General features: G+C 43.2%; 1 protein-coding gene across 1 annotated transcript in view; it reads right to left on the bottom strand.

Annotated features, from left to right (window-relative positions):
- The window catches only part of WDR49 (WD repeat domain 49), a 101,943-nt gene extending 82,835 nt beyond the window's left edge, over window positions 1-19,108 (bottom strand). Inside the window, exons 1-2 of the mRNA XM_081007834.1 lie at window positions 18,967-19,108; window positions 16,927-17,396 (exon numbers count right to left, since the gene is read on the bottom strand). Of these exons, the coding sequence (XP_080863960.1) occupies window positions 16,927-17,049 (123 nt within the window). The 5' untranslated portion in view covers window positions 17,050-17,396; window positions 18,967-19,108. The remainder of the gene's footprint in view (window positions 1-16,926; window positions 17,397-18,966) is intronic.
- Between the last annotated feature and the right edge of the window lie 1,382 nt (window positions 19,109-20,490).

The raw sequence follows: 20,490 nt of genomic DNA, 5'->3' as shown, positions 1-20,490 counted from the left end.
CACACAAGTAAATTTAGTACTTGTATGGTGGGACTAGATTTATTTTAATTTTTTATCTCACTCTGGAGTCCTCTTTGCAATGAAGAGTGGGTAAGGAATATCTTAAATAAAACTAAATACCGTATTTTTTGCTCTATAAGACTCACTTTTTCCCTCCTAAAAAGTAAGGGGAAATGTGTGTGCGTCTTATGGAGCGAATGCAGGCTGCGCGGCTATCCCGGAAGCCAGAACTGCAAGAGGGATTGCTGCTTTCACTGCGCAGCTATCCCTCTTGCTGTTCTGGCTTCTGAGATTCAGAATATTTTTTTTCTTGTTTTCCTCCTCCAAAAATTAGGTGCGTCTTGTGGTCTGGTGCGTCTTATAGAGCGAAAAATACGGTAAAATCCTATGCATGCACACTTACTCGTGAGTAAGCCTTATTGAACTCACAAGGACCTAATCCAACTAAATACAAACCTCCTCTAAAATTATGGGTTGGTGACAAGCCAATTCTCAACTTTGTATCCCCCATAAATAACTGCCGATTTCCTTCTGTAAAATATGCTTGGTAAATTGGCTTCCTCTGCTTTGGTAACAGATTGCAATGGACATTTTCGTCATATAGATACCTGGGGCCAGGTATGCTTCCATATGCTCCGATGAAAAGCTGTCAGAATAATGATTTTGGATCATTCTGCTAAAAGCCTCTTTATCCTATTTAATAATCATCCAATCCACTCTTCCCTGGGGGATTTCTTCTTTTCTTACAGAGGCTTCCTTGAATTTTCTCATATCCATAAATGAAAACATTGTGGCAAGGGGATAAGAAATGTTGTTATGTTATAAAAGGCCTCTTCCTAATCCACTGTTGTAATTATTTAACTGAACAGCAGTAAAAAAAAAAAAAAAAAAAAAAAAATTAAATGACACTTCGGTTTTAACATTTCATACACAGAGGGGGAGGGTGGCATCTAAAGTATAACACCATGATAACTTTGTGGGAAATCGAGTTTAATTAATTTTCACGTTTTTTAAAGGGGGAAAAAATCCCATTAGTATTTCAACACTATCTATCTCCATGTTCCACATAGAATGTTAATGAAACAATATTTCAAAATGGAAATTACACTCCATTGCCCCTTCAATATTATTTCGCTTTTATATATATATATATATATATAGACAGCAAACAGGAATCTGAAATGAATCAGGGCACTGGGTGTGTGTGTTGTTTTAAGAGTTAGGTTTACAGCCTTGTTTTTGAAAATGCTGCACAGCCAGAACCTCTGGACTCAATATACTTCTTGTTATCCGTGAAACATCAGCGGTATCATGATTGATTGACAGCTACAGGCTTGAGCCCATCTGGAGAGCAAGGCACTAACTCATTGAGTGAAATCTTATTTCAAAACAGTCTATGCAGCAAGTGTGCGGTCACCAAATGGACAGCAGAAACAAGGGTCTGTAGAAGAGGGTGACTATTAGGAAGGTGACGCGGGTGGCATTGGGGTCTAAACCACTGAGCCTGTTGGGCTTGCTGATCAGAAGGTTAGTGGTTCAAATCCCCATGACGGAGTGAGCTCCCGTTGCTCTGTCCCAGCTCCTGCCAACCTAGCAGTTTGAAAGCACGCCAGTGCAAGTAGATAAATAGGTACCGCTGTGGCGGGAAGGTAAATGGCATTTCCGTGCGCTCTGGTTTCCATCACAGTGTTCCGTTGCACCAGAAGCAGTTTAGTCATGCTGGCCACATGACCCAGAAAGCTGTCTGTGGACAAAGGCCAGCTCCCGCAGCCTGAAAGCAAGATGAGCGCCGCACCCACTAGTCACCTTTGACAGGACTTAACCATCCAGGGGTCCTTGTTTACCTATTAGGATCATGGAAAGCTGCTTCACTCTGATTGAGGCCATTGAGTACATCTTGTTCAGCAGTGGCCACACTTCCTGCCATTGGCTGCCCTGGATTTCAGGCAGAAGCATTCCCAGCTCTTTCTGGATATGCTTTTCCTAGAAATGGACCGTCTGCCTGCAAAAAAGATGCTCTACCACCGAGCTGTGTATGGCATTTCCTCAACTGACAGATACCAGTGTCCCTGCACCTGTTCACTGGGTCTTCTGCAGCTAAATATGACAGACAGGGCAGCTGGAAAACGCCAGATGTTTAATTTTTTAGTTTTTTATTTGTTTCCGGCCTTTCACCCTACCATCCAAAGGCAGGTTCCAACACTGAAACACAATACAGTGGTACCTCAGGTTACAGACACTTCAGGTTACAGATGCTTCAGGTTACAGACTCTGCTAACACAGAAATAGTACCTCAGGTTAAGAACTTTGCTTCAGGATGAGAATAGAAATCACGCAGCGGTGGCAGCGGGAGGCCCCATTAGCTAAAGTGGTGCCTCAGGTTAAGAACAGTTTCAGGTTAAGAACAGACCTCCAGAACGAATTAAGTTCTTAACCCGAGGTAAAGGGAAAAGAACCCCTGATCATTAGATCCAGTCACGGACGACTCTGGGGTTGCGGCGCTCATCTCGCTTTATTGGCCGAGGGAGCTGGCGTACAGCTTCTGGGTCATGTGGCCAGCATGACTAAGCCGCTTCTGGCAAACCAGAGCAGCACACGGAAATGGCATTTATCTTCCCACCAGATTGGTACCTATTAATCTACTTGCACTTCGTGCTTTCAAACTGCTAGGTTGGCAGGAGCTGGGACTGAACAAAAGGAGCTCACCCTGTCACGGGGATTCGAACCGCCAACCTTCTGATAGGCAAGCCCTAGGCTCTGTGGTTTAACCCACAACGCCACCCACATCCCTGAGGTACCACTGTAACCCGAGGTACCACTGTATTAAAAACAGTTTTAAACCAGTTACCATCATAAAAATAAACTGGGTGCTAAGAATATGCACCGCAGGTGTCAGAAGCAGTCAAAAAGCCCCCTTCTGGCCATGCATTGATCATGGAGAGGAGGGGGGCACACTCACTGGACCTGCTATCATCTTTAACATGATCACACTGTCATTGGTCTGTGTCCAAATCACACAGGTGGGCACCATTGTGGGGGGGCCTTCACCCGACCCAATTTTTGCCTTTACGTATTTCTAAGAAGCCCCAAACGAACATTTCAAGTCAAAACGGAAACTGGCCAGCGTGTGTGAGTCTACACTTTTTTTAAAAAAAGATATATGACTCCATCTAGTTTCTAGCTGCTCCTTGCCGTGATTGGTCAAATGATGGGGAGGGGCCAATTCATATTTCCTTTTCTTCAATCTGTCTCCCATGTAGTAGCAGCGGGCTTTAACCTTTCCTTCCAGGCCTCTACCGTTGCACACACACGTTTGCATGAGGGCCCTTCTGAGCTGATCTCATCATGTGCCTGAATCTAAGAGATCGAGGGAGGCGGGGGCACAAACAGAATGGACACATCCCAGTGAATTTAGGGATGGCCCCTATCAACTTTCCACGTGTCTGTTCATAAGCCCATTCTGTCCTGTTTTCAATCTGTGACTCCTCCTTTTAACCATCATATTCAAATGCATATCTTATTACAAATTTTATCACATGATGCATAACTAAACACAGCGTGTGCATTTGTAAACACATTGTATCCCCCTTAAACACTTTTTTTTAAAAAAGCAGAGAACCATATCACACATTTTGGAGAAATGCAAAACCAAGTACATTTCGCTGTGCATGATGAGTCCTGCAGGAGATATGGATCAGGCTGATTTTGCATTGCAGTTCACTGAAATTGAATTCCTCAGGGATCCGTATGTGGTCCTATCTTATGAAGGAGGTGGAAACTAAAGAGCCTGTTTGTAACAGATACTCAGGCACTTGGCAAAGAGAAACCCCTTCATTTAACAATAACGTAAAGGCAGAAAATACTTTGTCTCCCTTGGGTCATTCCGTCTGCCGAATTACACATTTCCATACAAATGTAATGCTAATCTCAGAGGTAACATAGAACAGCTTCTCCCACAGATATTTTTTTTTTTAAAGTATTAACAATACATGTAAATGAGACAGCTCTCTCCTGGGAAAGTGCTTCATATTTAAAACCGCTTGTTTGTACTTCACTGGGGTACTAAGAAGGATACCTGCAAAACATATTTTCTGAAAGCAAGGAACAGCAGCCTACTCTTGAGACAACCAAAATACTGAAGTATGTATCAGTGTGGCAAAGAGTGAAATTGTGACCTCATCTATTGCTACAAACCGCATGCAGACTCCAATCGAGATACAGTTTTGTGCAAAAATGCACAAGTAGCCCAGTGGAGTGGTGGGAGATGTACACAGTGGGGTCGTGGCAAATTTCCAAGCACAGGAGCTTTGCCTCCATAGACACACACCCAATGAGAGTCCAAAACTGCAAATAGTTGTGCTGACTCATCGCAGAGAGAGAAGCAGTACACAGCGCAATACCTCTCTGTGCTAATACGTCACAAACGACTGGAAAACTTGAAAGCCTCGTTACTGCTTCATTTGCTTGCAAGAGGGAGGAGGGTCCAGTCTGTGAATTACACTAGAAATGCCAGCAGAAACTACCACCTGTGACGTTAACATATGAGAGTGCTGGAGGTGAAGTAGTTAAACAGGTTACCCAATCAGAACCCAGGGGGTGGAGTCAGAGGGACTATAAAACCAGCTCTGGGAGGGGCGAAGGGGGAGTTCGTGGGGGGCTGGGCAGTTGGTTGGAGTGGGAGTGAATTGGGATAGAGTCTGTGGGTAGGCTGAGTTCGTGCAGCGAAATAAGCTGAGTCAGGAACAGTTAGGAACTAGGGAGACAAGGAAATATCTGAGAGGTGGTTTAGTGAGTGAGAGCAGGTAGCGGAAGTTATAGGTCTGGATAGGCAACCATTATTCTAATGGACCGATACCGTTTATGAAACCACGTGCTTGTTAAACTGCAATAAATAAACAGAAGTTTATGTTCTAATTTAACCCTGACTGGACTCAGTATTGTACCAGGTAGGGCCTGGGTGGTGGCAGGGAGAAATAAAGTGGTGGCACAGGCATCAATAGACGGTGAAACGTCAGGGGACCCTGTGTGATCACCACACCACCATTCCTGCTTTGAAAAATGTCCTGGAGACTCGCTTCCTAGTATTACAGCTGCAGTACACTGCTGCCATGGACCCACAACTCCTGCCAGTCCAGGGAATCTGCACACAAATGCGGCTCCTTCGGCTGGGTTGGGACAATCACCTTGGAATCACCTTGCGGAGCCAGCAGGGGGGAGTCTGTACCAGAGAGCAGTCCAGACTCGGAGGCAGAAGCTGAAGCAGGAAAGTAAGATTAGGGAGGCCAAGAGGCAGAGATGAGTCAGGCTGGTGAAGAGGAATGGGTGTCTCCCACCCCCTGCTGTGACGAGCTCCCCTCTCCCCTGGTCTCCCAGAACTAAGAGAGGTGAGAAGAGGGCGGAGGAGAAGTTAGTATCATGCCAGTGCAATTTTTTGGGACTCTTAATCTCATGGTTCTGGGTTCAAGCCCCACGTTGGGCAAAAGATTCCTGAATTGCAGGGGGTTGATCTAGATGACTTTCATGGTCCCTTCCAAGCCTACAATTCTAGGATTGTACGCAGGAATTCTCCTCTTATACCTAATTTTTCCTTGCCAACGAACAATTTCTAGGCCCCTCTGCCACCTTGCAAAACTTGTTAAAGACTAAAGAGATCATCAAACAGGGAAAAACAGGTGGCAACAGTAGTCAGGCTAAATACATTTCACTGTCTTGAGTGATTTTGAGGGACAGGAGGAGGTCTAACTCCATGCACAAAGAAGAGCTGTAGTTTTTCAAAAGCAGTAAAAAATAAAATATAAAAACGGGGATTGTTTGAACACAACAGTAAATCAGAGCTTTTGAGAGACCATTCTGCTCTTTGTCCTCCCTTCTGCCCTTGCCGGCAGCTGCTGTCACCAAGAAAGGGAACGGCTTTTGCATCCACCCACGTCTGAACAGTGGGGGCTTTTGATTCTGCCAATGAAACTGTCTATCACACTCAGGAGTCGTAGAATTTGTCTGCCTGAGAGTGATCATTCTGAAGATGTTTGCATGCTGGGACTTCACAGTTGTCCAGATAAAGCAATTGATGGAATAAGCAAACCGCAGACATGCTAACACAGAGCAGGCAGGAAGGAGATCCCAAGCAGCTTTTTCCATACAGGCAGGAACCTTAAATTAACACATTCTATGTAAAAATCTGTTCTCCAATTTCTCAAAAGTTTTCTTCTCCTGCGAAAGAGGCATTTATTTTCACCTGTTTGCACTGCGCTGACCTCAAATCTGCCTATCCCTTCTTCCCCCCAGTATGCCAAAGCACTTTACCTGCTATCTCACCTGGTAAGCCATTTCCAGACCCTCCAAGTGTCCCTATTTAGAGATGAAGAAGTGACTAAGAAGGCCCAAAAAACCTTGAGAGACTATTTTAAGACAAACATGAACACTAATGTTGGAAAAAGAGTAATCTGGGACGCAAGCAAAGCTGTTATGAGGGGGTTCCTGATACAACAGAATGCAATAAAGAAGAGAATCCAAAATGAGAAGAAAGATAAAATTTTGGAGAAAATAAAGGAAAGTGAGAAGAAATTGAGAGCAAAACCAAAGTCGCAAGAGATCTTGAGAGAAATAAAGCTATATCAAGTACAATATATGAAAATGATGAATCAGGAGATAGAATGGAAAATTAAACAAATGAAACAAAAGACATTTGAGTCGGCTAATAAATGTGGAAAATTGTTGGCCTGGCAAATGAAAAAAAGACAAAAACTAAACACTATTATAAATCTAGAAGTGGAAGGAAAGAATATACAGAACCCAGTCGAGATTAGAAACTGTTTCCAGAGGTACTTTAAACAACTAAATACACAAGGGCCACAGAAAGAAATTGATGTAGATCGATTTTTGAAAATAAATGGATTACAAAAAATCTCTCAAGAAAATAAATTAATGTTGAACTATAAAATAACTGAACAGGAGGTAGAAGGTGCCATTCAGAATATGCAATTAGGTAAATCTCCAGGACCGGATGGACTGACTTCCAGATACTACAGATCTTTAAAAGAATGGTTAGTACAACCTTTAAAGGAAGTTTGTAATGAAATAATGGATGGGAAAAGGGCACCAGAGTCGTGGAAGGAAGCGTATATCACACTTATACCGAAAACAGAGACTGAAAAGACGCAGCTTAAGAACTACCGCCCCATGTCACTGCTTAATGTGGACTATAAAATCTTTGCAGATATTTTGGCTAAAAGACTAAAAAAAGTGTTAGTGGAAGAGATTCATAAAGATCAAGCAGGCTTTCTCCCGGGCAGACACTTGTCTGATAATATGAGAAATATAATCAATATTTTAGAAAAACTACAAGTGAATATTAATACCAAGGCAGTTTTGATATTTGTGGACGCGGAGAAAGCTTTTCACAATATTTCTTGGAGCTTTATGAAGAAGAATCTACAGGGGATGGGGGTAGGCCAAGGCTTTGGAAACGGTGTAAGTGCAATTTATTCAGAACAAAAGGCCAAATTAATTGTTAATAATGTGGTGACGGAGGAATTTAAGATAGAAAAAGGGACACGACAAGGTTGCCCAATCTCCCCATTGCTTTTTATATCAGTCCTGGAGGTCCTGCTGAATATGATTAGAAGGGACCAATTGGTTAAAGGTATACAAGTCGGAGCTAAACAGTACAAATTGAGAGCGTTTGCAGATGACTTAGTGTTGACATTACAGGAGCCAGAATCTAGTACTAAAAGGGTTTTGGAACTGATTCAAGAATTTGGTCAGGTTGCAGGATTTAAACTGAATAAGTTAAAAACAAAGGTCTTAGAGAAAAATTTAACAGCGATTGAGAGAGAGAGGTTTCAGAATGAGACAGGTTTAACAGTGGTTAAGAAAGTGAAATACCTGGGGATAAACATGACAGCCAAAAATGGGAATCTATTTAAAGACAATTATGAAAAATGCTGGACTGAAGTAAAAAAAGATTTAGAAATTTGGTCAAATTTGAAACTTTCACTGCTAGGCCGCATTGCTGCGATAAAAATGAATGTATTGCCTAGAATGCTGTTTTTGTTTCAAACATTGCAAATTTTGGATAAAATGGATTGTTTCAAGAAGTGGCAGAAAGATATTTCTAGATTTGTCTGGCAGGGCAAGAAGCCTAGAATAAAATTTAAAATACTAACGGATGCAAAGGAAAGAGGTGGATTTGCCCTGCCAGACCTTAAACTTTATTATGAATCAGCAGCTTTTTGCTGGCTGAAAGAATGGCTGCTTCTTGAAAACACAGACATTTTAGATTTAGAAGGTTTTAATAATGTATTTGGATGCCATGCATATTTGTGGTATGATAAGGTCAAAGCACATAAAGCATTTAAAAATCATATTGTCAGGAAAGCATTGTTTAATGTCTGGATAAGATATAAGGACCTACTTGAAAATAAAACCCCAAGGTGGTTGTCACCGATGGAAGCGAAGGCTCAGAAAAAGCTCAATATGGAGGCCAAATGGCCGAAATATTGGGAAATTTTGGAACAAGAGGGAGACAAATTGAAACTGCAGAGTTTTGAAAAACTAAAAGATAAAGTGCGAGATTGGCTTCATTATTATCAGATAATGGAGGCATATAATTTGGATAAGAAAATTGGCTTTCAGGTGGAAAAATCAAAATTGGAAACAGAACTGTTAGACCCTAAAACCAAGATTTTGTCAAAGATGTATAACTTGCTGTTGAAATGGAACACTCAGGATGAAACGGTGAAATCTGCTATGATTAAATGGGCACAAGATGTTGGACATAACATAATGATGGCTGACTGGGAACAGTTATGGACCACAGGTATGAAGTTTACGGCATGCAATGCCTTAAGAGAGAATATTATGAAAATGATATACAGGTGGTACATGACCCCAGTCAAGCTTGCAAAAATCTATCATTTGCCCAATAATAAATGTTGGAAATGTAAAGAAACTGAAGGTACATTCTTTCGCCTTTGGTGGACGTGCCCAAGGATTAAGGCTTTCTGGGAGATGATCTATAATGAAATGAAAAAGGTATTTAAATATACCTTCTTGAAGAAACCAGAGGCCTTTCTCCTGGGCATAGTCGGCCAATTGGTGCTAAAGAAGGATAGAACTTTCTTTATGTATGCCACAACAGCAGCAAGAATACTTATTGCAAAATATTGGAAGACACAAGATTTACCCACACTGGAAGAATGGCAGAAGAAGGTGGTGGACTATATGGAATTGGCGGAAATGACTGGCAGAATCCGAGACCAGGGAGAAGAGTCGGTGGAAGAAGATTGGAAGAAATTTAAAAACTATTTACAGAAATACTGCAAAATTAATGAATGTTAGAATGATGTTGGATAGAAGTTAAGTGGTTTTTAGCAGCAATGTCATAAAGGAATATGTAAAAAGGGATTGTTAACAGGTGATAATTTAAAGTTATAATATATTAAGATAAAAGACTAAGATAAAATCAAAGAGGGAAAGGAATTGCTGAACTAACCAATTGAACTGGAATACAAAGAAGGGAGGTGTGAGGAGGTCAGGGAAACAAGCAAATGAAAGATAAGATATGGAAAGACTGATTTGTTTTTAACTGTTTTTACTTTGTATTTTTATTTTTGTTTAATTTTTCTTTTTTTTTCTTTTACTTTTTTCTCTTATTTTTGTAATATGTTGAAACTTTAATAAATATCTTATTAAAAAAAAAAAAGTGTCCCTATTTTCCAGGGACTGTCCCGGATTTACAGAAGCCATCCTGGTTTCTGATTTGATCCCAGAATGTCCCACTGTTTTTGGACGTCCCTATTTTAATTGGAGAAATATTGGACGGTATGGAGTTATGCAACCCTCGAGCCAATGAGATAAGTAACTATACAACCTTTAGAAGACATCTGAAGGCGGCCCAGTATAGGGTAGTGTTTTTAAAAAATGTATAATGTTTTATTATGTTTTTATATCTGCTGGATGCCACCCAGAGTGGCTGGAGCAATAATAAAATGATGGTGGTGATGATGATGATGGAATAGGACGTCCCTATTTTCATCAGAGAGGACGAGATGGTTGGACAGGGTTCTCAAAACTACCAGCATGAGTTTGACCAAGCTGTGGGAGGCAGTGGAAGACAGGAGTGCCTGGTGTTCTCTGGTCCATAGGGTCACGATTTAGTCAGACACGACTAAATGACTAAACAACAATAATTTCCATCAGAGACATAGGAGCCAACTCCTAGGGCCCAAGAGGTCTTTGCCCCACCAGTAAAATATTTGAAGGGGCCAGCCCCCCCCCCCAAAAAACTGATGGGCATTGCCGTTCAAATGAATAGCGTGCACAGCATCATGTGATTGATTTTGGGAGATGGACCTTAGTGTCCCCCCATTTTTAAAATTCCAAGTTGGCACCCCTGATCACAGAAATGTTGGAAGGTACATAATTTTCTTCTCTTTCTTTATGTTTCCACCACCCCTTTTTTTTATTCAATGCCTCCCAACTGCACCCGAGGCTACTATTGTCGCCCACGCCGCCCCAGGATCATTCCAGCACCCCCCAGGGGAAGTTATGTTGGATATTCTCTCTGTGTGTGAGAGAATCATTTGTTCTAGAAACAGAGAAGAACAGAGAAGTTTCAAGAAGCAGCAGAAGGCTGAGATTGTTTTGTCTATGCAAGGACGTTTTCTTTGGGAACTGTTCTTTAGACATGCGCCACAGGAAGTACTGATAACAACGGTTCTGTGTAACTTGTTGCAACTTGTTTTGAGTCTCTTGCTTGCGTCTTGTGGTGAGAGAAGCAGAGAGAGCGCCTTGGGATCTTGTTGTGGATTCTAAACATGCCTTGACCACAGCATTGGTGAATGTCTGTATATATTTGCTACCAATATGCTTTTATATGCCTGTCAAGTAAACCTCTACACTTGGCTAAATCCTTATGGCGTCCATGAGTGTTTATTGCCAACTGTGTGTAGCTTCAACCCCAAAGACGCTTCCAAGGAAGGAGCTGCGTTGAGATGTAACTCTGCTGTGTATGGATACTGGCACAGACGCACAGTCAAAGTGATGCCAGACCCAATCCTTCTAAATCATGGGTAGGCAAACTAAGGCTCGGGGGCTGGATCTGGCCCAATCACCTTCTTAATCTGGCCCGTGGACGGTCTGGGAATCAGCGTGTTTTTACATGAGTAGAATGTGTCCTTTTATTTAAAATGCATCTCTGGGTTATTTGTGGGGCATAGGAATTCATTCATTGGTTTTTTTTCAAGATATAGTCTGCCCCCCCCCACAAAGTCTGAGGGACAGGGGACTGGCCCCCTGCTGAAAAAGTTTGCTGACCCCTGTTCTAAATCATTCATCAGAGGTTGACGGATTGATCCAACACATTATTGCTCACTTTGGGAAACACTGCACCAAGGGTTGCTAACATTTTTCTCTGCTGATACAGTGGTACCTCGGGTTAAGAACTTAATTCGTTCTGGAGGTCCGTTCTTAACCTGAAACTGTTCTTAACCTGAGGTACCACTTTAGCTAATGGGGCCTCCTGCTGCTGCCGCGCTGCCTGAGCACGATTTCTGTTCTCATCCTGAAGCATATGTAACCTGAGGTACCACTGTACTTCGTTAACACCTGCCCACCAATCAGAAATGTGGCACCTGAAGTTCCCCGTCGCTGCATAGGGAAAGGGTTGATACTATGCTTGTTATGCCACTGTTGCGAGATGGAGAAATAATCAGTTGGCAACCCTGATTTCTGCTGCCAGCAGCTGGCGGCACTCCCCAATAAGCAGCTTTGTGTACCCACCGGCAGATCTGAGGTTTTCATCATTTCATGTGAAGGAAACCCCCTGCTCCCACCTCCTGCCAATTCTTTTCCCATGGAAAAGCCAGCGATCGCATAAACGATTGAGCAAGAGCCCTGCAGGTGATCTGCAAGTGATCTGTCAGTGAGGAAACGACAAGTCGTTTGCTCCGTTGAAGCTCAGAAACGAGACCTCTCCTTTTTGTTTGTCCAACGGAAGATCCTTCTCTTTGCAAAATCAAAGCAGTGCATGCAGCTCCAAAATGAAGCTGACTGTGAAAAGGGTCCGTCACCTCGTCAAATCGCCTGCTCCCCCTCCATGTCTTGCTCAAAAAAGAGATGCAAGCCATGTTCCTCTCATTTCCTGCCAAGATACAGTCCGCTATATATGGATGCCGTCAGCTCCCATTAGCAGAACGGCTGGCAGAGGGGAAAAGGGCAGCTCGTGGAAGGCAAGCTATTGTAATCGCAATCACCTCAATTAGACCCAATTTAAACCACAGGCCTGACATGCTACAGTAATTAGAGATCAAAAGCTTGGACTGTCAAGCTTTTGCTGCTTCTCCTCTCTCTTACAGAGGTGCAGGTTAGTGCAAGAGGTCTTGAAATTGTACTTCTTCTACACTACAGCAGCAGACAAGGCTAGATCAAAGGACGTACGCATCTCCTCCCTGCACACAGTCCCTAACCCGTCAGCACCCATTCCGAGAGAACTGACTTGGGCTGGTAGAATAGCAAGGAATGGAACAAGAACCCATGGAAGAGTCAGGGTGCATGTCTCTGTCTGCGTTGATGCTTGTGGGTACATGCATTGCCTGACATTGCAGAACTTTTGCTAATAAACTAGCCGTAGTCATTTGCTTTTCATACCTTGAGCTCACTGAGATATTCTGCCTCACTATGAAGTATTATTCTGGAAGGGCCGTGACTGGTTGACAATGGAGGAGTGTGCCTTTGGGGGTGAAGTCAAACTCTTGGAAGGTTGCAGCAGCTGCTGTGGCTGCAGAAACCGATATGGGAGAGACATGTTTTGGGAGGGGTGTAGCCGGGTGGTAAGGCCCATGCTTTGCGTGCAAAATGGCCCAAACTCAATCCCTGGTATCTTCCAGGTAGGTCTGGAGGAAACCCGTCTGGAAACCCTGGAGAGGAACCAACACTGAGTGTAGATCTGAGGTTGGGAACCTGTAGTCTTCCAGATATTGCCTGCCATCATCTGTGACCATTGGCCAAGCTGGCTGGGTTTGACAGGAGTTGGGAGTCAAACCACGTATGGAAAGCCACAAATTCCACATACCTGATATAGACAGTACTCAGCTAAATGGGCCAACAATCTCACTCACTATAAGGCAGCTTCCTATGGTGACATCGACATTTAAAGCACACTTAGGCCACCCTTGTTAGTCATGGCTTCTCCCGAAGAATCCTGGGAACTGTTCCAGGTATGTTTGTTAACATTGTTGACTTCCATTCCATGTGGCTCTTCCCTTTCAGCTGGCTCCACTTTCAAGATATGGAGCTTCTTTTCCTGCAATATCCCAGATTTGGGTAGTCTGATCATGTTCTCTTACTTAAATTCTGTCTCTACTATCTCACTGCTTCTCTCTCTGCACTTGAGGACCTAAGTTGCCTCCAGTTCTCTTCTTTCTATATTTGTAGGGAGAAGGCTTTAAAAGTTTCCATGGGCTTTGGCACAGCACTAGTCCATCTTAGTTGTGATTAGTGTCAAGGACTTGGACCAAAAAAAACAAAGACAATATTTTGAGGAGCAACTGAAAACTCACCAATTAACAAATTCTCAGTTGGAGAAGAACTTCTTAAGAAATGATGTTCAGTTGGAAAGACATCCAAATTCACATCCCAGACCAAATTCACACCCCCAAAACAGATAATTAAAGATGTTAGCAACATCCCTACTGGTAAGCAGTTTTCTGCCTAGTACCTCACGCAGCTTTCTCGGTTAGAATCGCAAAATTATTGTGACACCAGTGACTGGCTTTGTTCAGATTATGCACATGCAGCTTTCCCATTTTATTCTTTTAATGAATAATACTATTTTCCTCAGAAACGTAGCATCTTCAACAACAGTTTGCTTGCTCCCTTTCCACTTCACAGGCAGGATCAAGGGAAAGCACATAAAGAGCAGGAAATCAGAAACTGTTGGCTGAAAGGTCCCCAGGAGGCAGCATTACTGAAAAATCAGGTGTCACCAAACCAGGTTGTGGGCAACCTGCAACCCCTCAGCCTAGACTACATTCAGATTTGGGGGATACTGTGTTGGTTTTCCTGATTATAATAGTGCTTCTGTTCTGCTTTATAACATTTCTTTCACACTGCAGAACTTGTTGTATTATGGGACTGTGGCTTTTGGACTAGTATATTGACACGTGGTGCTACATTTCATTCATCAACCAATGTCATAGGACAATGGCACTACTACTGCACCCCTTCTGTGTAGGCAGCCTGTGGCGATCACACAAGGTCCTCGGACGTTTGACGGTCTATTGATCCCTGTGCCACCACTGTGATTGCCTCTTCACTGCCACCAACCCGTTTCTCTCGGGTACACACGGAGTCCAGACAGTTGTTAACATTAACAAATAATCAAGTTTATTTTTATAAGCATGAACAAGTTTAAGGTTTCAGTTAATTTTTCTTGTCAGTTTTTTAATCTTAGTTCCTTTACTGTCCTATACGTCCCTAACAACTTCAAACTGATTATTCCAACTATCTATCTGTCTCCACCTAACAATTCCTCTCACTCCCTCACAACACAACTCGACCAACCCACAGACTTATCCTCCCTCTTCCTTCTTCAACTCCCAACTCTCAACTGACTTCCACACAACACCGACTCTAACTCCTCCTATCAGTTTCTCTCTGACCAATCACATCACACTCATTTAACCCTTTCCATATGACCCACCTAGGAGGCAAACGACACACAGCCCTGTATTGGGAAGTTTTTAACATCTGATGTTTCGCTATTTTTCTAATATTCTCTTGGAAGCTGCCCAGAGCGGCTGGGGTATAAGTAATAAATTATTATTATTATTATTTTGTTCCGCCGTGAAAGCCAGTATTGCACCCCAATTTTTGTCACTTTACTCACACAGTTTTCCAGGTTAAGGAGTCTGCTGGAATCAAATAACATGGAAACGAGTGCTAAACACGTGCTATGTTCCATCATTTTCCTGGAAGTGGCTTTTCTGTTGTATGAAAACTCAGATATCGTGAGGAAATTAACAGAAACATCAGGGAAGTGGTGTAAACGGCCACATGAATGCAACCTTAATTTCATACAGGTGGAAAGGAGGAGAAACTGGTAGTAAAGGATAGAAGAAAGTGAGAAAATAGAGTCAGAGAGAGAGAGAGAGAGAGAGAGAATGGGGTGCTCCACCAGGATGCAACCTCTAAGTAAATGCAGCCCTATGCAGAAAGGTGGGGAGCCCATCCCTCCCCCTTCTGCTTTACAGGCCGAGCCAACATTTTATCCTTTTAGCCGGTTGCCAGAATCAGACGAGGCAAAGCCAGCGAAAAAGCATAATCCCATCATTTGCACTTGGACTGCTCAGAGACCCATTACCGAGTGACAGCAGAACAACAGCATCACTGCCTTTTAATTCCACGGGCTGTAAAAGCTTCCTCTGAGGATAGTTTGAGAGCAAATGGCACCTGTGGGCCTTCTGGGTCTAACAATTCAGAGCAGCTGGACCAGCTCCACTCTGAGACTGATGCTCTCACTCTGTTCGTTAACCTGCCATCCCACACGAGGCTACAGAGCTAGCTCAGGGGCATATTTCAGGTTTTGGGGTTGTTTCTGCTTTTGTTCCAGGCTGTTCTGCTCCTCTGGCTTTTGCAACCTTTGAAAATAGATCCATGCCGTATTTCTCCCCCCCCCCTTTTTTTTTGTGTGCAAGGTACAATCGAAAGCAACCATTTATTTTCATACAGGCTGTCACTGGGCTTCGCCTGTGTGTGTTTATAGATTACAAAATATAACACCGCCATTTCCTTTCCAGACTCCTCTCTAATTACACTTTTGAAAAGAAACAGGCCTTTTGAGCTAAAATGTGCCAACTGTCAGGGACGGGCTGGACCCTGAGGAGTGGGCACCGGGAGGGCGGTTTCCCCCCCTTTTAATCCCAGATGGAAGCCTTCTGATATCACTAAGTGTTGGAGAGATAGCACTCTGCCTGTGTTCAAGGTGGTTTATCAGTATTATATGCCCATTTCTAGAGCTGAGCCTTGCCACTGAAAATAGCTTCAGGGTCTACAACGTGGCGAGCCCTGGCTCAAAGTACGTCTTGCTTTTGAAACAAACCTATGATCACAATGTATTGGTAGATTTCTGGTTTTTGCATCTATCAGAAGCACAGGAGGTCTGCTCTTCTTGGCATTGGATCAGTCTCCCTAGGTCCCGCTTGCATCTCCAGAACCACCACTTGAAGAGTAATGCAAGTACAGGGCATCTCCCAATCGAATCATGACATTCTCCATGTGCAGCAAATAATGCAAAAACATGCAAGTCTGTTGTGACCGCTCCAGGTCAGAAGTGTGGACCCACAAGCCTTGGGGCTTAATACAGCCCTCCAGGCTTCTCTATCTGGCCTGAGGGACACCCCTAAAGGCTATAATAGGCATAGGCAAACTCGGCCCTCCAGATGTTTTGGGACTACAACTCCCATCATCCCTAGCTAACAGGACCAGTGGTCAGGGATGATGGGAGTTGTAGTCCCAAAACATCTGGAGGGCCGAGTTTGCCTATGCCTGGGCTATACCCTCTCCAGCCATACCCCTCTTCCCAGCCCTTCATTGCATTCTCTTTTGCATGGCGGGTATGTGTCCTTGAATTTTTGCTAATACTTCTGACTCATCTGGATGGAGAATAGAGGAGTATGTATGAGAGTATATAGAAACCAGCCACCTGTGGATTGCTCTGCCCACTATGCCTCCATCCCTGCCCCAGGTAGTCCCCAGAAGTTTGTCCACAAAGGGATGTGTGTCTTGGGAAGAAACATGTTGCCCAACCCAATAGGCTCTCTTTGCTCTGATCTCTCTTTCCACCCCTTTGTTTTCTACCTCACTGATGATAGGAAAGGTGATCTTTCTTAACAACCCTAAAGCCCTTCAGGTCACTTGAGAACTTACCTTAAAAAACTCCTGCATCCTCATAAAATCATGAATAGTCAGCCTGTTTTCAAGTCGTTCTGTACTTTTCTCTCTCACAGAATCTTCAGCAATGTTAAGCAGCTGCTTCCCAGTAGCAGCCATGGCTTTTTTTTTGACCCAGGAAATGTGGTGCTCGTGCTTAATTTGCTTTTATCTCAATCAATACATCTCCAAAGGTGGTTCTTTGCTCGGCTTTTATGTCCTTTCAGAATTTAATTTCCTCCAGAATAATTTGTGGTGAGCAAGCCGTCTCTGGAATGTCAAAAAGGGTTTGGATGGACAAGAACCAAAAGGACAAAACACGGACTTCGATCACAATGCTCTCGTTTTTATTTCTCACAGGTTGCATGTGAGCTCTGGAATGCTGTATGCGAGCCAGGAAAACGTAAGTGGCTTTCTCCGATGGTAAATAGAATCCATCCCAGCAAATTTATAACCTTTTACAGTTTCTTCCTGGAAATGTAACAGAAGCTGTTCACCTGGAGAAAATCCATCTTGCTTACCTTGTTTGCTATTAATGTGCTATTTATTCAGATTAAAATCCCATTATCTTTCCCAACCACACTTGATTAGCTCCAGCACTCCTTTCTCTTGAGTGCAGGGTGGAGGCTATAGGCATTTCGCAGGACTGCTTCGAGTAGCTGAGTTTCCTTGAGTTTGCAAGCGTTCCTTAGCAACCTTGCACAACACTAGCTAACTGCCCTTTCCACCCCTCCCAATTAGTGGGAGAAATTGCTTAGCTAGGAAGGATCTGTTGCAGCAAGCTGGGAAAGGAAGCCCACCTATTTGATTTAAAGACTTGGAAGCCGTTCAGAAGAGCAAAGGGCCTTGAATTCTGAACAGGTGCATGCACACAGACAGGCATAGTGCTTGTGCAACCCTCATGAGCTGCTGATCGGCATGGTTGTTATAGAGCACTGAGCGGAATCCTGGCAGTAACACAATTATTACTAATTTTAGACCAGAGGTGAAGAACCTATAGCTCTCCAGCTGTCCCAGCTCTCATCACTCCCAGCCAACATGGTCAATAGTCAGGGATGGTTGAAGTCCAGCATAATTGGGAGGTCTATAGGTTTTCCATCCATATTTTAGTCCACCTGTAGTCTGTTTGCAGAGCAGAATATGACCCAGTAGCTCCTATATTGTTTTTGGTCTGGTTTGTTTTACTCAGAAACAAAAGGAGATGGAAGGCCAGGAAAGGTGGAGATTACTACTATAGTAAATTGTAGCCGCCATGTGCAGTCTCCTTCCACCCAACCACACAAAAAAATCTCACATATGGTGAGTCTTCTGAGCAACAGTTTGGCTTCTTTGGGGCTTATTCATATACGGTACATCCATTAGGAAGCTCACATGAACCACTGGATGTCCCCTTCAGAGGATGCTGGACCAGAACTCCGATCATCTCTGACCACTAGCCATGTTGGAGCTGATGGGAGCTAGAGCCTAGCAACCTCCAGAGAGCCACATCCCTTAGTCTTTAACCTATTTCTGAGCTTGATGGGAGAGAGAGAGAGAGAGAGAGAGAGAGAGAGAGAGAGAGAGAGAGAGAGAAATAGGCAGAGGCTAGGGGACTGCATCTAATTCTCCACTGCTCCTAACTGACATGGCTGAAGACTGATTAGGGTTTCACATGGCCAGCCCAAACTACTACAGAATGCCTTCCATCTGTTTGCAAGCCTTAATAAATAATAATAATAATGTTATTATTTGTATGCCGCCCATATGACTGGGTTTCCCCAGCCACTCTGGGTGGCTCCCAACAGAATATTAAAAACACAATCAAACATTAAAAACTTTCCTAAATAGGGCTGCCTTCAGATGTCTATTTCCTTGACATCTGAGGGGAGGGCGTTCCACAGGGCAGGACAATGATGTTATTGTCACAAGCTTGATGACCACTGAATTTTATCAGTCCCAGCACCTGGCTGAACATGGGATTCAGCACCAGACTGAAGACTTCTGGGGTGATAGTTGGAAGAATGGGATTTTTTTTAAAAAGAAAACATTTTGGTAGACTTGCCTCTATCTGCTAGTCAGTTGGCACTCCGCTGTTCCACTTCCAGGTGCTGCAAGATTATTCTGCTGTGCAGCAAACATAGCCAAGCTTGGGCATTGAGAAAGGATTGACAATGCAGCTCTTTCTGATGGCTATGTCCCCGTTAAACAGGAATGCTTTGATCTTATCCTACACAATGCATCAGATACTCCAAATTATACTAAAATCACAGGCCCCTTTCATCGCTGTCACCAGGCCTAAAAACTACCTTTAAAGGCTAATCCCTTTTCTGCCGCCTCTAGAGTTGTGATCAATTTCTGTCCTGCTGCTGAGAGTAATCCAAGGCTTTGTAGATGTTCACAAAACAAAAATGCAAGTCAAAGCTTTACATAGAGAGGCTGCTACTGGGCTATATCCCCATGAAACCAAAACCCATATAATCAATTTCTTCTTTAAAATTTCTTTTACTGAAGTTTGCTGCTGTTCCGTACACAGGGAGCTACCATTTCCTCTTCTAGCCTAATAGTGTTTCACTTTATTGGTGTTTTTCTAATAGCAGCAATAGCAGATTTCCAGGTTCTCAAGGCAGAGGTCCTTCACATCATCTGCTACCTGAACTTTTTTTTACTGGTGAGCTCTGGGATTGAATCTTGGACCTTCTGGGAGGAAAGACTGCACACTTATCCTAGGGATAAAAGGATCTGGAAAATTTTGGCTCTCCGTTTCTCATTTTTTCAAGGCTTAAATTCAGTTATCCCAATTTTTCGGCATTTTGTGATTTAAAAACAAACAACCTCATCAAGGTTCATCAGCATTTTAGTGCAAACTTCTCCAGATAACTTTTTATATGCAGCTTTGACTCACGTACACATTTTTTGCAAGCATTTTCCCTGATGCAATATATTTTTGCATGTTAATTTTCACCAATACCTTCACTTTTATGCACACTTTCCCCCAATATATGCATTTTCGTATATCGGCTAGAGAACTGCGTCACAAAATTCAGATAAGTGCAGATTTTGAAGGATAGCTGTGTATCAATTTATGTAGTTTTGTAAACTGGTAAGATTCAGCTTTAAGTGAATACTGGACTGATTTTTTTCCTCTACTCCTAGTCCCCACCCTACAAACTAAGGGCTAACACCTCCATCTCAGAAAGCAGGGTAGAAACAAACCTGGACAGGAGCTCCCTTCTAGTTCTCAAATAGAACCGCAGCTGCTATTCAAAATACAAGAAAATATTACTTCCAAATCGGCAGATCGAACTTCAATCAAAAGCAGAGATACAAGAGAACAAAGGACTCAGCAGGCACAAGGAAAAACTCCTGCTGGGCCCTGATCTAACATCTGAATGTGGGGAAGGTCCCATGCACACACTGGTTTGTTACCTGATCTCCAGCAAAAAGAAAGAAATGTGATGGCAAGTCCAACCATCCTTTCCCATGTTGTGGCAGATCAATCAGCTCCTTCACACCTCAAACCCGACTACAGGTCATCAAGCCTGCCCCCCACCAAACATTCCTACTGAAAATGTCATAAAGGCA

The sequence above is a fragment of the Podarcis pityusensis genome (assembly GCF_964106645.2).
Source record: "Podarcis pityusensis genome assembly, chromosome: 5".
Lineage (NCBI taxonomy): Eukaryota > Metazoa > Chordata > Lepidosauria > Squamata > Lacertidae > Podarcis > Podarcis pityusensis.
Note: the sequence above shows the minus strand (reverse complement) of the source record. Positions and strands in the feature narration are given on the sequence as shown.